The 14,954-nt window shown below is 55.0% G+C and overlaps 1 protein-coding gene and 1 long non-coding RNA gene across 7 annotated transcripts; one reads left to right on the plus strand and one right to left on the minus strand.

Annotated features, from left to right (window-relative positions):
• Positions 1-1,864: 1,864 nt before the first annotated feature.
• CNKSR1 (connector enhancer of kinase suppressor of Ras 1) lies at positions 1,865-14,356 on the plus strand. 5 transcript variants are annotated; one of them, XM_020909216.2, is made up of 21 exons: positions 1,865-1,972; positions 4,658-4,815; positions 4,918-5,099; positions 7,562-7,646; positions 8,067-8,108; positions 8,190-8,294; positions 8,898-8,957; positions 9,063-9,131; positions 9,409-9,510; positions 9,597-9,667; positions 9,742-9,818; positions 9,973-10,079; positions 10,158-10,188; positions 10,595-10,758; positions 11,592-11,665; positions 11,830-11,901; positions 12,667-12,740; positions 12,897-12,958; positions 13,052-13,151; positions 13,274-13,455; positions 13,710-14,356. In XM_020909216.2, exons 1-21 carry the CDS (start codon positions 1,921-1,923, stop codon positions 13,977-13,979), a joined length of 2,139 nt encoding a protein of 712 aa, XP_020764875.2. In that variant the 5' UTR covers positions 1,865-1,920; the 3' UTR covers positions 13,980-14,356. The 5 variants fall into 5 exon arrangements, with proteins under 5 accessions (XP_020764875.2, XP_020764873.2, XP_020764871.2 ...); XM_020909214.2 differs by having other exon boundaries at positions 4,658-5,099; positions 8,067-8,294; XM_020909212.2 differs by having other exon boundaries at positions 4,658-5,099; positions 8,898-9,131.
• On the minus strand, positions 5,084-14,941 carry LOC110147611 (uncharacterized). Of its 2 annotated transcripts, none has more exons than XR_011484762.1 (6): positions 14,638-14,941; positions 12,845-14,405; positions 11,537-11,633; positions 10,794-10,869; positions 8,452-8,533; positions 5,084-5,173 (listed from the first exon to the last, which is right to left on the minus strand). It is a non-coding gene; the product is annotated as an uncharacterized lncRNA (long non-coding RNA). The 2 variants fall into 2 exon arrangements; XR_011484761.1 differs by having other exon boundaries at positions 14,505-14,941.
• Between the last annotated feature and the right edge of the window lie 13 nt (positions 14,942-14,954).

The following is a 14,954-nucleotide window of genomic DNA, read 5'->3' on the forward strand; positions in this document are numbered from 1 at the left end:
CACACACACACCACATGGACACCCGTGGACCAAATTCAGACTTTGGGTCTCTCATGATTCAGTTCATGACAGGCTCTGGAGGCAGTGGTAGAGAGTCCAAGTTAGGTGACACAGAGGGGGCAGCCCTCCCAGGCCCCTCCCCACAGAATTAAAGCAATAATAACTCAGATCTACCTCATGTTACAGGTTTCAAATATTAAAGGACATCCTCAGAGCTAAGGCCTAATTCCCTCCCTGCTCTTCTAGAGACGAAGAAACAGGTTCAGAGAGGTGAAAGAGGTGGACTCAGTCACATAGCAAGTGGAACTGATTTTTTTTAATTGACACATAATTGATTTACAATGTGTTGATTTCAAGCGTATAGCAAAGTGATTTTGATAAATACAGAATATAAGAATATATATATTCAGACTCTTTTTTCCCTTACAAGTTATTATAAAACATTAAGTTTAGTTTTCTGAGCTATATAATAGGTCCTTGCTAGTTATCTGTTGTATACACAGCCATGTGTATGTTAATTCTAAACTCACGTGGAACTAATTCTGCCTGATTCCAAAGTCCTGGGAGTTCCCTGGCCTGGGATGATAATGATGATGATAACTGCAGACACTTAGTATGTGTCAGACATTGTTCTAAAAGGAAAGCTCTTAACCTGGGCTTCCCATCTCATCAACTTGGATGGCAAAAAAATTATATATTTATTTCTACTGACCTCTCACCAAAATTTACCATCTCCTTCTTCATGGATTGAAGTATTAGTAGTATCTGTGGTTTTGCCACCAGTAGACGTCAAAGATATTTTGATATCAAATTGTGGTTATCACAAGCATCTCAAAATGTTACTTATGCTCATTAACGATTTCAAAATGCTGACAGTTATTAACCCACTGCTAAATCACACTCTGTTTCAGACGCTCCTAAAACAGAGCTGCCATTGACTGTGGCCAGTAGAGGGTTAATGGCCAAATGGTGAATCCACCTGCTCTCGCACTGATGACTCAGATTCTCAGTCTCTCACACGCCTATCTGTAGTTGTTCGCTGACCAATAGGTATGAGGAGGTGACTCAGAGACCACCCCCACAATTCAATGTTATTCATGCTGAGTAACAATACACTGATGCCATTAGAAAAGGAAATTTTAATTTGCCAGTCCTGTTATTGATACATATTAAATGCATATTACTATATCATAAATTTGTGGGTTTTAATATATTTTGATAGTAATTGTACTCACAATCTCCAGCATTTTGCTTTATGTTTTTAAAAGCAATGTTCAGAGAAAAGGTCTAGGGTTTCCACCAGACCGTCAAAAGGGTCCACAGTGCAAAACAAAGAGGGGGCTGGAAACCAGTTCTAAAGGTTTTATAGCTATTAATTCAGGTACTTTGCACAGCCCTCTGAAGTAGGAGCTAATACCCATTTTACAGACAGGGAAATTGAGGCCCGGTGGGTCGGTTTAGGCCTTGTCACACAAGCTAAGAAGCTGCAGGGTTGGGATTTGGACCCAGGCTCTGGCTTCCTAACCTTTCTGTGCCTCGCTGCTGTGACCACTGCTCATTTTTCGGTCCCTTTTTGAGAAGGCCCGAAGGTCAGGTCGCGTCCTGCCATTTGAGGCCAGTTTTGGGCGGGGATCCCAGGTCAGCTCCGAGGTCACCCGTGTCACACACCCGTGGCACCACCCCCAGGTTTGGCAGCCCAGATATTCTGAGCTGCCTGAAGGGCGGGGCAGGAGATGGAGCGGTGGCCGGCCAATGGCCGTGAGAGCGCCTCACCTGGCCTGCTTTGTGGGCCCAGGTGTGCTCGTGGCTCCGCCCCCGGCCCGGCCCAGCCCAGCCCCTCCCCAGGTCGGGGCTCTGGGAGCGGAAATTCCTGCGCGGGCGAGGCGGAGCAGTTGCCGATCCGAGGGGCCGAACTTGGCCATGGAGCCAGTGGCGACCTGGACCCCCAGGAAGGTGGCGGCTTGGCTGAGAGGTGAGTGGGGCCGGGGCAGTGCTGGGCCTGAGGGGTCCTGGGCCGGGGAGAGCGAAAGCAGAAAGGACCTGCCGAGTTTGTCAGTCGGTTAGTCAGTCCGCAAGTATTTACAGAGCGTCTTCCGTGAACCCGGCAGAAAGGTAGTCGAGATGACCCCGGTGGGGTCCCCCGAGGACCCAGAAGGGGTGTCTTCCTTCCCCCCAGTAGCCCAGGCAGTGGTTCTGTAATGAAAACAGAAAGTGTCGCCCCAGCCGACCACCTGCAGTGTATCTCATCTTCCCTCTGCCCCCGGGGCACAGTGGGCTGTAATTAATCCCATTTTTCAGATGCTGAAAACTCTACACCAAGCCAACGAGTGATTTGCTCAGGCTTTGAACTAGGGCCTGCCGGAGGTGTCTTTTCCCTCTCCCCACCCTGAGGCTCCCAGCGAGAGCAGAAGCCCAGGCCCAGCCCCTCCCGAGACCTCCAGGGAAGATGAGCCCAGGTGGGTGGGAAAGGGCCCTGGGTGCCAGCGAACTCAGAGAAGTGTGGACGGTCTGCTGTGGAGCCGGGAGATGGGATATGAGGACCATGTTCCTCCTAGGGGGAGCCAGATTTGGAGGGGGGCAGCTGGAGTCATCTGGGGACAGACTCAGGGTGACCATCCCTGGGAAGAGCCGGGACTCAGGGCTGGAGTCAGACTCGCAGATTGAGTTCCAGGCCCAGCCCCTCCGCTCATCAGTTCGGTGACCACAAGTCTCCGTTTCCCTATCCACAAAATGGGAAAGGCGACTTTGATCTCATGAGGTGGGACCAAATAAGACAATTGTGATGAGGGCCTGGCTCAGTGTCACGGTCTGTTGGGAGAGAGACAACACAGCGCATTCACCGTGCACGGGAAGCGGGGTGCTTGAGGCCCACGGCCAGGAAGTAAAAGCTCATGAATTCCTAGTGAAGGGCTCCTGATGTCACACAGGGGATGGGGGAGGGCTGTTGGTCACACACATACCCCGCAAAGGACTCTGGCTTGGAATGGCAGGGGTTCCTTCAAAGAGGGAGAAAGCCTACTATTAACCTCTCTGTGTATGTTTTCCCATCTGTAAAATGGGAATAACAATATCTCTACTTTATAGATTTGGTGAAGATTAAATGTGTTAATGTGTATAAAGTCTTAAGTTTTTCCTAGCACATAGTATTTGAGTGTCTGCCTTATGCCCCGGCCGGAATTAGAGATGAACACTTATTTTAAAGCCCAGTCCTTGGAAGAGCTCGTGATGGAGTAGGAGAGGTTGGTGCTCTGGTGCAGGGGTCTGTGGAGGCGCAGGGGGCCCCAGCCCAGCCTGGGGAGTTGTGGAAGGTTTCCTGGAGGAAGTTAGATGACCACGAACATGAGGGAGCTGGAAGAGCAGTTCAGGCAGAAGGAAATGCACCTTCAGGGACCATGAAGGAAAAGCAAAAGAGTCTCCCGAGAGCTGCAGGGAGTGAGTGCTCTGGATCGAGATCGTTGAGCTTGACGGGCTGTGCCAAGAGATGAGACTGGAGAGGCAGGTGGTGGCCGAATCGTACGGGGCCTTGCAGATCATGGTAGAGAGTCTGGCAACACATAGTGTGGAGGCTGTTATTGACTGAACCAAGGGAGTTGCTCAAGCTGTTGACATGTGTCATGTCATTTAATAGACATGATTAGAAGTGATGTGTTTTTATTTTCCCCATTTTTTTAGGTGGAAACAGGCACAGAGTAATTCAGTTACTTGCTCAGTTGCTATCACTCAGGTCTCCCTGACTCCAAAGCCTCATCAATCACGACTTGCCCAAGCATCAGAACCCCTGCAGGATTTGTTAAAAAGCACATTGCTGGACCCTGCCTATAAGTTCACACCACGCAGCTTGCAGGATCTTATTAATAGTTCCCAGACCAGGGATTGAACTCAGGCCACAGCACTGAAAGCTCAGAATCCTAACCATAGTCACCATGCTGTACATTCTACCCCCCAAACTGACTTATAAATAGAAGCTTATACCTTTGGACCACCCCATCCATTTCTCCCACTCCCTAATTCCTTACCTCCAGCAATTATCAGTCTGTTCCCTGTTTCTAAGAGTTTGGGTTTTTTGGATTCTATATATGTAAGATAATACAGTATTTGTCTTTCTCTGATTTATTGCACTTAGCATAATACCCTCAAGGTCTATCCATGTTGTTGCAAATGGCAAGATTTCCTTCTTCCTGGTTGAATATTTGTGTGTGTGTGCACGTATGCAGGTGTGTGTGTGTGTGTGACATTTTCTTTATTCATTCATCTGTCAATGGACACTGAGTTTGTTTCCATGTCTTGGCTATTTTTCTTTTTTATGGCCACACCACATGGCTCACGGGATCTTAGTTCCCTGACTGGGATCAAACCCAGGCCATGGCAATGAGGGCGCTGAATCCTAACCACTGGACCACCAGGGAATTCCCAGAACTTGTATTTCTAACAAGTCCCCTGATGAGGATGCTGCTGCTGGTCTGGGGAACCATCCTTTGAGAACCACTCCCCTGTGTGATCCTACGTCTCAACTCAGTAGTATCCTTATCTGTGAAATGGGCAGGACAGAACACAGCCTTGGCCTCAGGGTTGACATTAGGAGAAAGGCTCTTCCACTGACCGGAAAGGCCTTGACACCCCCCTGGATCCCCCGCGCTGACCCCTGCTCTCCCTCCAGGCCTGGACGATTCCCTGCAGGGCTACTGCTTTGAGGACTGGGAGCTGCCTGGCAAGTACCTGCTCCAGCTTTGCCCCCGCAGCCTGGAGGCTCTAACCGTGCGTCCTCTGGGCCACCAGGAGATCATCCTGGAAGGGGTGGAACAGCTCCGGGCCCTGGTGAGTGGATGGCGGCCCAACTGGCTGCAGCTTCTGCCCACCCTGGGGATGCTGATAGGGGGCTGGCCCCTGCCGGAGTTAACCTGCCCCCTCTCTGTACAGAGCGCGGGGCTACAGTCAGAGAACCTGCGGAGCCTGACAGAGGGGCTGCTGGAGGGAACCCGGGCATTCCAGAGCTTGGCCCGAGGTCGCTTGGGGGGCTGTGCAGAGCCCCCTGCAGATGTCCTTGGTGCGGCCGTGCAGCTGGTACACGAGGCCCGTTCCCTCCTCTTCTGGCTCAACAGGTACCTTTGTCTCCTCCCAGGGTCTTAGTGACTGGTGAGGGGGACCCTCCACATCCATGGCCTCCTCCAGGGACCTGGGAGAGAAAACGAGAGCTTGGCTCTTGTTCAGATATGGTTCAGTTCAGTTCAGTTCAGTAGCTCAGTTGTGCCTGACTCACTGCAACCCCATGAACCACAGCACACCAGGCCTCCCTGTCCATCATCAGCTCCCGGAGTTTACCCAAACTCATGTCCATTGAGTCGGTGATATCCAACCATCTCATCCTCTGTCGTCCCCTTCTCCTCCCACCCTCAATCTTTCCCAGCATCAGGGTCTTTTCTAATGAGTCAGCTCTTTGCATCAGGTGGCCAAAGTATTGGAGTTTCAGCTTCAACATCAGTCCTTCCAATGAACACCTAGGACTGGATGGACACCTAGGATGGACTGGTTGGATCTCCTTGCAGTCCAAGGGACTCTCAAGAGTCTTCTCCAACACCACAGTTCAAAAGCATCAATTTTTCGGCACTCGGCTTCCTTTACAGTCCAACTCTCACATCCATACATGAGTACTGAAAAAACCATAGCCTTGACTAGACGGACCTTTGTTGGCAAAGTAATGTCTCTGCTTTTTAATATGCCGTCTAGGTTGGTCATAACTTTCCTCCAAGGAGTAATATGGTGGGACTAGCCAAAAAAGGTTAATTGGTCTGTGTAAGGGGCTTCACATTGGTCTGTAATGGGGCTTCCATGGTGGCTCAGATGGTAAAGCGTCTGCCTTCTATGCGGGAGATCCAGGTTCAATCCCAGGATCCCCTGGAGAAGGAAATGGCAACCCACTCCAGTACTCTTGCCTGGAAAATTACATGGACAGAGGAGCCTGGCAGGCTACAGTCCATGGGGTCGTAAAGAGTCAGACAGGACTGAGCGATTTCACTCACTTAAGGGCGCTGGGTTCCCTAGGTTCCCACCCGACCTCCAGCTTGTAACCGTGTCTCATCAGCAGCACCGCATAAGGAGCTGGCTGCCCCCTTCACTGGCCGCTGCTCGTCCCAGAGGTCCCAGCTCTAACGTCACCTCCTCGGGGAAGCCTTTCCCGTTACACACTCATAGTTTCCTACGGGTCGCAGGAGTAGAAGTTAAATCTTTTCTGAATTTTTATTTATTTTATTTATTTTTTGGCTGCACTGGGTCTTCCTTGCTGTGGGCAGGCTTCCTCTAGTTGTGGGATGCGGGGGCTGCTCACTGCAGTGGCTTCTTTTGTTGCAGAGCACAGGTTTTAGGGTGCAGAAGCTTCAATAGTTGTAGCTCACGGGCTCTAGAACTTGCGGACTTCAATAGTTGTGGCACATGATTGCCCTGTGGCACGTGGGATCTTCTCAGTCCAGGGATCGAACCCATATCCTCTGCTTTGGCAGGCAGATTCCTAACTACTGGACCACCAGTGAAGTGAAGTGAAGTGAAGTGAAAGTCACTCAGTCGTGTCCGACTCTTTGAGACCCCATGGACTATATGGTCCATGGAATTCTCCAGGCCAGAATACTGGAGTGGTTAGCCTTTCCCTTCTCCAGAGGGGTCTTCCCAACCCAGAGATTGAACCTAGGTCTCCTGCATCACAGGCAGATTCTTTACCAGCTGAGCCACATGGGAAGCCCAAGAATACTGGAGTGGGTAGCCTATCCCTTCTCCAGCGGATCTTCACGACCCAGGAATTGAACCCAGGTCTCCTTCATTGCAGGTGGTTTCTTTACCAACCGAGCTATGAGGGAAGCCCATAAATCATTATTGGACCACCAGGGAAGTCCCTAATCATTATTGATGCAATTATGTATTTAATATGTCTCTCCAGTGCCTAGAACTGGGCCTGGCATTCATTAAACACTTGACAAATAAATCCTGTGCTAAAGTCTTTTGATGTATCAGTCACCTCCTTCAGTTCAGTTCAGTCGCTCAGTCGTGTCTGACTCTGCGACCCCATGAATCGCAGCATGACAGGCCTCCCTGTCCATTACCAACTCCCGGAGTTTACTCAAACTCATGTCCATCGAGTCGGTGATGCCATCCAGCCATCTCATCCTCTGTCGTCCCCTTCTCCTCCTGCCCCTAATCCCTCCCAGCATCAGGGTCTTTTCCAGTGAGTCAACTCTTCGCATGAGGTGGCCAAAGTACTGGAGTTTCAGCTTCAGCATCAGTCCTTCCAATGAACACCCAGGACTGATCTCCTTTAGGATGGACTGGTTGGATCTCCTTGCAGTCCAAGAAGAGTCTTCTCCAACACCACAGTTCAAAAGCATTAATTTTTCGGCGCTCAGCTTTCTTTATAGTCCAACTCTCACATCCATACATGACCACTGGAAAAAGTCATCTCCTTCACCCCAAACCAAAACCCATCAGGACCTTAGATGTGTAGTCGGCTCAGGGTGGTTCAGTGAGCTGACTGTTAAGCTCAGTCCCCTAACCACTGCTCCATCCTCCCCTCTGCCAGGTACCTCTTCTCCCACTTAAATGACTTCTCATCTTGCCAGGCGATTGGGGAATTATGCGGGGAGCTGGGCCAGGCCTTGCAGGAGGTAGGAGATCCAGAGGCCAGGCTTGGCCGAGGCTATAGAGACCAAGTCAGGCTAGAGCTTTTTATAACTTGTGAATCAGCACAAGATCGGGGGTGACAGCAGGGAGCGGCGAGAGCAGGAAGAGAGGAGGCCCGGCCACTGGGGAGGGGGTGAGGGGGTGTGGGGGCTCCTAACTGGCAGGGGCAGCTCAGCAAGTTTGATCTCAGGAGGGTGTGGAGCGGGGGAGGGCATGTGTGGTGACCTCTGGGGGCCCAGGGTCAGGGAGATGGGACCTCGGGGCCGAAGCTCTGCTGCCATGTCGTTCTGGGAAGGGGCCAGGGTACAGGGTATGCTGGGAGGGACCGCAGGGAACCCCCCTGCCCTCAGGAGGAGGCAGGGCACCCTGCTCAGGGCCGGCCCCCACTCTCTCTCTGCTTCCAGGATTGTCCAGCGGCCGAGAAGGAGAGCAAAGTCCTGAGGATTGTGAGTCAGGGGCTGAGCGGGCCAGGGGGATGGGGTGGGACGGGACTCAGGCTGCCCTCCATCCTGCCCTCCATCTGCCAGAGCAGCCACGTGGCCGGGATCTGCTGCAACATCCTGAGCTGCTGCCCGGAGGAGCTGCTGGAGCAGAAGGCTGTACTAAAGCGAGTGCCGCTGGACGATCCTTCGGTGAGCCCTGACCTCTCACCTCTCACCTCTGGTCCCCTCAAGCAGCCTCATGTGGGCCTGGAAATCTGATTCTAGGATCCCACAGAGTCCTATCCTGTTACAGCTGGATGGTCCTTTCTGTAGACAAAGGTCCAAAGGACCTCCCCTGGGGTCTCACCGTCATTCAGCCCCTTCTCCAGTCCAGAGGGGCTGCAGTGGGTGGGGTCTCGGGTGACACATGCTAGCCCCAGGACACGGACCTGGCAGGTTAGGGGAGAAGGGGAGAGGACATGAACTTTTTTGCTTCAATCCTTGACCAGCTGGGAAAACCCCAGGCCTGCCCTGTCCCGCTCCTGTCCCTGCTTAAGCCTTCAGGAGAGTTGCTGAGAATCTGAAAGCTCAGAAGTCAGTAATCTGTGCCCCTCAGCCCTTGGGGGAAGAGGAGGCAGGGCCCAGAGAGGTACAGCAGCAAGCCCTGAGTCACAAAGCAAGTCGGGCGGTGCCAACTTGAGACCAGCTCTCTCCCCCTTTCCACCCGCCTGTGAGTCCTGGTGCCCAGCGGGGGTCCTGCCCGCTGGCCCTGCAACCACCCGGCCCTCAGTGACCGCAGCCTTCGCCTTGCAGGGCCTGGAAATCCACACCACCAGCAGCTGCCTGCACTTTGTGTCTCGAGTGGGCGCCCAGGTGAGAGCCCTCCACCCGTCTCCGCCTCCCAGCCCCACAGTCCTCTTTACCTGCCGGCCAAGCCCCGTGAGGGTGCACCCCTCTGAACCCCACCTCCGACACCAGGTCCCCACCGACCCCCAGCTGCAGGTCCTGCCTGGAGACGAGATTGTCCAGGTCAACGAACAGGTGGTGGTGAGAGAGGGGACGGGCACGGTGGGAGGAAGGGGTTCCTGAGTAGAACCCTGGTTGGTGGGTGGAGAGGTTCCCTTCCTTCGGGGGACCGGGGTGGTGAGCTGCTTGCCGGGAGGTCAGCCAGCTCACATGGGTCCGAGGGGCTCCAGGAGGCTTCCTGGAGGAGGGCGAGGGGAGGCTGAGCGCGAGGCTGAGAGAGTGATCTGAGGGGAGGGCTGTTGGGTTGCCCCAGAGGCTCCCGTCCAGGTCAGTCCAGCCCCGTGTCCCCGTCCCCTAGGTGGGCTGGCCTCACAAAAACGTAGTGAGGGAGCTGCTGCAGGAGCCAGACAGGGTCAGTTTAGTGCTGAAGAAGGTCCCGGTGCCGGAGACCCCACAACAGGTACCTGCCACCCTCCCTGCTCCCAGTCTTCTCTCAGACCCGGGTGTGGGCCCCAGCTCCATCAGCTGTTTCTGGTTGTTCCTTAGACCCCTCCTCGGCCCCTGGACTCACCATGCCCAGTGAGCCCATCACCGGTTCCGGCCTCCGTGTCTCCCAGGTAACAGCCTTGGGCCCCGGGTGGGTTTTGGAGGGTGAGCCACGGCTCACCTCATCTGTCCCCCATCGCTCCAGGACCCCCTCTAAAGACATCTTTGACTTTGACCTGTCTTCAAACCCAAGTCCTGGACCCAGCTCTCCTGCCTGGACAGGTAATATCAAAGCCCCACGTGTTAGCAGGTGTCCCCAGACAAGGCATGTGGGGTGTCTGACTCTGACCCTGGGCTCTTACACCCCCAGCCTACCTCTGGGCCTGGGTCTGAGGCTCATGGAGCCTCTCTCTCTCTTCTCCTCCCGCCCTGACAGACGCAACCTCCCTTGGCCCCGAGCCCCTGCCCAGCCCCCCTGCAACCCCAGCCACACACCCGGCAGAGGTAGCAGGCACTCCAGAGCGCCCAGAACACCCTGATAGGGTAAGTTCAGGGGCTCAGCACGGAGGGGTGTGTGGCTCTGGATGCAGACTCTTTTCTAACTGCCTGTGGTCCTTTCAGAGTCCTGTCCCTGGCTGCAGGAAATCAAAAGGTATGAAATGCACCTGGCTGGGCAGGTTGGGGGGTTTTCCTCTGATCTGAGGCACTCTTAGAAGGCTTTACAAGGCTGGGCAAGACCACCCTCCCGGCACACATCACACACTTCTCTTCCAGACGCAGTTCTGTTTCTGGGGTCAGACAGGCCTGTGCTCCCAGCCTAGACCTCTCACCAGCTCTGTGATTTCTGGGCAAACAGCTCGTTCTCTGATCTTCACCTTCCTCATCTCTTAAAATAAGAAGAGTCACCCCCACCCAGAATTGACCCTTCTCACAATCCAAGCACAGAGCATGGGTTCAGAAACATCAGCTGGGGGTGCTCGTGCGGGGCCAGGGAGCAACTTTAGGGGTCTGGGATGCCCCGCCAGCCCCTCACTGACCCTTGTGCCCTGCTGCTGCAGGCGTGGCGACGCGTCGGCGGGTGTCGTGCCGGGAGCTGGGCCTGCCCGACTGTGATGGCTGGCTCTTGCTCCGCAAGGTGCCCGGGGGCTTTATGGGCCCGCGCTGGCGCCGCTGCTGGTTCGTGCTCAAGGGACACACACTCTACTGGTACCGCCAGCCCCAGGTGAGACCCCATACACACATGCACAAGTGAGTCACCTCAGGACCATGGCTCCTGTTCCTCCTCCACCGTCCAGGCCCATTGGTGGTCACAGGTGGGCCTCAGCGTTCCCATCTGTAAAATGGGAACACTCTTCAGAGAGAACTGGGGTGTGTGCAAAAGCAGTTTGGAAAAGTTTATCACAGGCCATGTAGAATCACTGATCCTGCCCGCCTTTCCTTCCCCTTCTGTTAATTGCTCAAGCAATTGTCTGCTCATTCCACTAACATTCAAGGTGCCTACTGTATACCCAGCTCTGGGCTGGGCTCTGGGACATTGGAAAGAACTAGACCTTTTCTGTTTCTCAGGCCAGTGTGGACAGGGATGAATACACAGGGACAATACAGGAACATATAATGTGATGAAGGAAGAGCCCAGGGGTGGGTGGGATCCCTGCAAAGGTGACCAGTCCACCTGAAGAGTGGCGAAGGCTTCCTGAGAAACTAGTGCCTGATAGTGCCTGAATGTTAGTTAGATGAAAAGATGAAAGAAAAGCAGGCAAGGAGAAGAGCATTTTGTGAAGCAGCTTGGTCTGTGTCTGCAATGGAGCAGATGTATGAGCAGGCTCCTCTTTCCTGGCTCTTGCTCTGGATAGCTTGCCTCCCATTTCCAGGCACAGAGACACCCCTTGGTCACAACCCTACCCCAGCTTCCTGCCCTGAGCCCTGGGCATTGAGAGATGAGCAGTTAGACAGCCCAGGAGATGCCCTGCCCCACCCCACCCCTGCCCTTAGGAGCTTGCCTGGGCCTCAAGGGTGTTGGCGCTCCAAGCTGACCCTCACACTGTGATCCCGCAGGATGAGAAGGCCGAGGGTCTCATCAATGTCTCCAACTACAGTCTGGAAAGTGGACAAGATCAAAAGAAAAAATAGTTAAGTCCTGGGCTGTGACAGGCCAGGGGTGGGGAAAGAAAGGGAGAGGCAGGTGACAGGAGGGGCGGGGTAGGGGCAGCAGGTGGCTGGAATTCCCAGGCCAGCCTCCCTGGGTTCGGGATGGGCACCCCCAGGTGAGTGAGGCCCCTCTGCTCCCCGGCAGTGTGTTCCAGCTCACCCACAACGTGTACAAACCCTTCATCTTTGCTGCTGATACCCTGACGGATCTGAGTATGTGAGTGCCACCCTCTCACCCCTCACAGCTTGCATGTGAGTGCTCGGGGTCTGGGCTCAGGAGCCTGGATTCAGATCCCAGCTCTCTGAGAGGGCTGGTCAAGACACTCCCTTCTCTAAGCCTCAGTTTCACCTTCTATAAAATGGACTAATAAGAATTCCTATCTCTCAGATTAGCTCTGAGGATTAAGTTAGAAGATGATGTAAGTGAAAGCCCCACCCAGCACTCTTGAGAGTCCCTTGGACTGCAAGGAGATCCAAACAGTCCATCCTAAAGGAAATCAGTCCTGAATATTCATTGGAAGGACTGATGTTGAAGCTGAAACTCCAATCCTTTGGCCACCTGATGTGAAGAACTGACTCATTTGAAAAGACCTTGGTGCTGGGAAAGATTGAAGGTGGGAGGAGAAGGGGACAACAGAGGATGAGACAGTTGGATGGCATCACCGACTCAATGGACATGAGTTTGAGTAAACTCCAGGAGTTGGTAATGGACAGGGAGGCCTGGCACGCTGCAGTCCATGGGGTCGCAAAGAGTCGGACACGACTGAGTGGCTGAACTGACGACTGACAGACACCCAGCATACTGCTGCTAAGTCACTTCAGTCGTGTCCGATTCTGTGCGACCCCATGGACTGCAGCCTACCAGGCTCCTCCATCCATGGGATTTTCCAGGCAAGCGTACTGGAGTGGGTTGCCATCGCCTTCTCCAGCCCAGTTTACTGACTCAGTGGAAACTCCCTGAAACCCATTTGCCCCTCCACAGGTGGGTGCGTCATCTCATTACCTGCATTTCCAAGTACCAGTCTCCAGGCCGGGCTTCCCTGCCCCGAGAGGAAGGTGGGTGTCTCACAGGACTGGATCCCACTGAATCTCACCCGAGCCTCTGCTTTCCTGGGGTGGGGGCTGGGAATCCAGTTCCCCAAGCCCACCCCATGGCTTACCCAACCCTGTGAAGCTTCAGTGGGTGACCCCAACGGCTCCTGTCCACCCCAGACTGCTACAGCGAGACGGAAGCCGAAGATCCTGACGACGAGGCTGGATCCTGCTCAGCCTCGGTGAGTTGGGGGCTGGTGGAGGGGGTGGCCCGGTGAAGAGCAGGGCGTGGAGCTCAGACTGATAACCCTCCTCTCCTTCCACCCTGCCCGCAGCCCAGCCCGGCCCAAGCTAGGAGTTCGCTCCATGGAGATCCATCACCTGCAGCCACCCCGCAGGGCAGCCCGCAGACCTCCTTCAGTCCGGCGGCAACAGGTGCGGAGCAGAGTCGGGGGTGGAGGCGTGGGGGTGGGGGAGTTGGGGGGCGGGCACGGAGCTGAGACAGGGCTGGGGGCAGGGGGGCCGGCACACCCTCACTCTGCTCCCCCCTCCCACAGACAGCAGCGAAGGGGCCCTCGAAAGAATGGTCCGGGGGCTGAGGCTGGGTGGCGTGTCCCTGCTGGGCCAGCAGCAGCCCCTCACTCAGGAGCAATGGCGAAGCTCTTTCATGCGGCGCAACCGAGACCCGCAGCTCAATGAGCGAGTGCACCGTGTGCGCGCACTGCAGAGCACGCTCAAGGTCAGCAGGGGGCGCACAGGAGGCTGGCCGCTGGGCTAGCTGTCTAGCTGGGCTTGATGTCCAGATGTCTAGCCCTCTTGGGCTCGGCCGCGGACCAGGCCGAGTTCTGGGTTCCTGGGGCCAGGCTCTCGACTTTGAGGATGGGGGCTGAAGCTGGCTGGGATCTGGGCGCTGGGCCCCGGAGCTAGCTCTGGGCTCGGGCTCTGCCCCTTCCACGGGTGATCCTGGCCCCTTAACCCCGACACCTCTTCCAGGCAAAGCTGCAGGAGCTGCAGGCTCTGGAGGAAGTGCTGGGCGACCCCGAGCTTACGGGAGAGAAATTCCGCCGGTGGAAGGAGCAGAACCAGGAGCTCTACTCGGAGGGCCTGGGGGCCTGGGGAGGGGAGCAGGCCGAGGGCGGCTCCCAAGTCCTGAACTCTGACCCCAAGGAACAGTCTTCCCACCCGCCACCCTCTGACCCTGAGGAGCACTCCCCTCTCTGCCCCCTGACTCCAGAGAGTGACCCCCGACCTCCTGACCTCTAACCTTGACCAGTACCCTAAGTTTCCGACCTCCGGCCTTGAGGACCACCTCTGACACATCTAGGACAGAGCATCCCTGCATGCTGTTCCGAGTTGGAGGTAGTGCTTGTCCGTGGTTCTGCCCCAAGCTGACTGCCTCTGCTCCACCTTTCGCCATTTCTGCCCCTCTACCTGCCCTGGAATGGGGTAAAGTGAAGTGAGCTGTGTGCCAAGGAAGGAGCGAGAGGCAGGGGTGCAAGAACTCTTTCTTACCTGTGCTCTATATGTGCCCCCTCCGCCCCTCAGCACATCTCCATTCCCCAAGCCAGTCTGTACAGAAGTTCTTCACTTGAACCAGTAGATACTTTTCAACTAAATAAAGTCAGTTTCTTTAACATGAATCTGCATGTGGCTTTGACTTCTATAGTATATAGAATCTGGAATCTGCTTCTGGGAGGGAACGGGGATGAAACGCCGTCAGACGGGGGTGAATGCTCTTGGTAAGTAGCCCACTGCACAGCCCACCTCTACCTGAAGCCCCATGCCTACCAGGATGGTGGGGGCTTCTCCTTAACGTCCATCTCTCCCCAGCCCTTCAGATGGAGTTGTCCTGCCCCATCTCCAGGGGGGAACAGGTGACAAATAGAGACCACCCTTTTCCTCTACAGATGGGGAAACATACCCTCCATGGAAAGGCAGGTGTGAGGGCAGCTCTAGAGACGGGTGGTGGGATGGGGTAGCCAGTGGGCAGGGATGCAGGGTGAAGTCTGCTGGGAGGAGGACCCCAGAACGAGACACCTTTCTCCTCTTCTCTCTCCTTGGCTGGGTCTCACCTCCAGCTCCTGGATGCAGAGCAGGGACCTGCCCCTGTGTCTCCATCCAGGCTGCACAAGAGACCTGACCTGCTCTCACCAGCCTCCGGCTCTGACCTCCCCGGTGCCTCCTCTGCGGCACGCCCAGGGGTCAGTGGGAGGAGCTTCTCTTGCTCCGGGAGTTCCT

This window comes from Odocoileus virginianus, chromosome 30 (genome assembly GCF_023699985.2).
Source record: "Odocoileus virginianus isolate 20LAN1187 ecotype Illinois chromosome 30, Ovbor_1.2, whole genome shotgun sequence".
NCBI classification, from domain to species: Eukaryota; Metazoa; Chordata; class Mammalia; order Artiodactyla; family Cervidae; genus Odocoileus; species Odocoileus virginianus.

Excerpts from the sequence above, each read along its gene's own strand:
- CNKSR1 (XM_020909210.2), top strand. The coding sequence starts at position 1,921 with ATGGAGCCAGTGGCGACCTGGACCCCCAGGAAGGTGGCGGCTTGGCTG. Across the intron at positions 8,295-8,897 it reads TGCCGCTGGACGATCCTTCG|GGCCTGGAAATCCACACCAC; the intron begins GTGAGCCCTGAC and ends TTCGCCTTGCAG. Across the intron at positions 13,456-13,709 it reads CACTGCAGAGCACGCTCAAG|GCAAAGCTGCAGGAGCTGCA; the intron begins GTCAGCAGGGGG and ends CACCTCTTCCAG.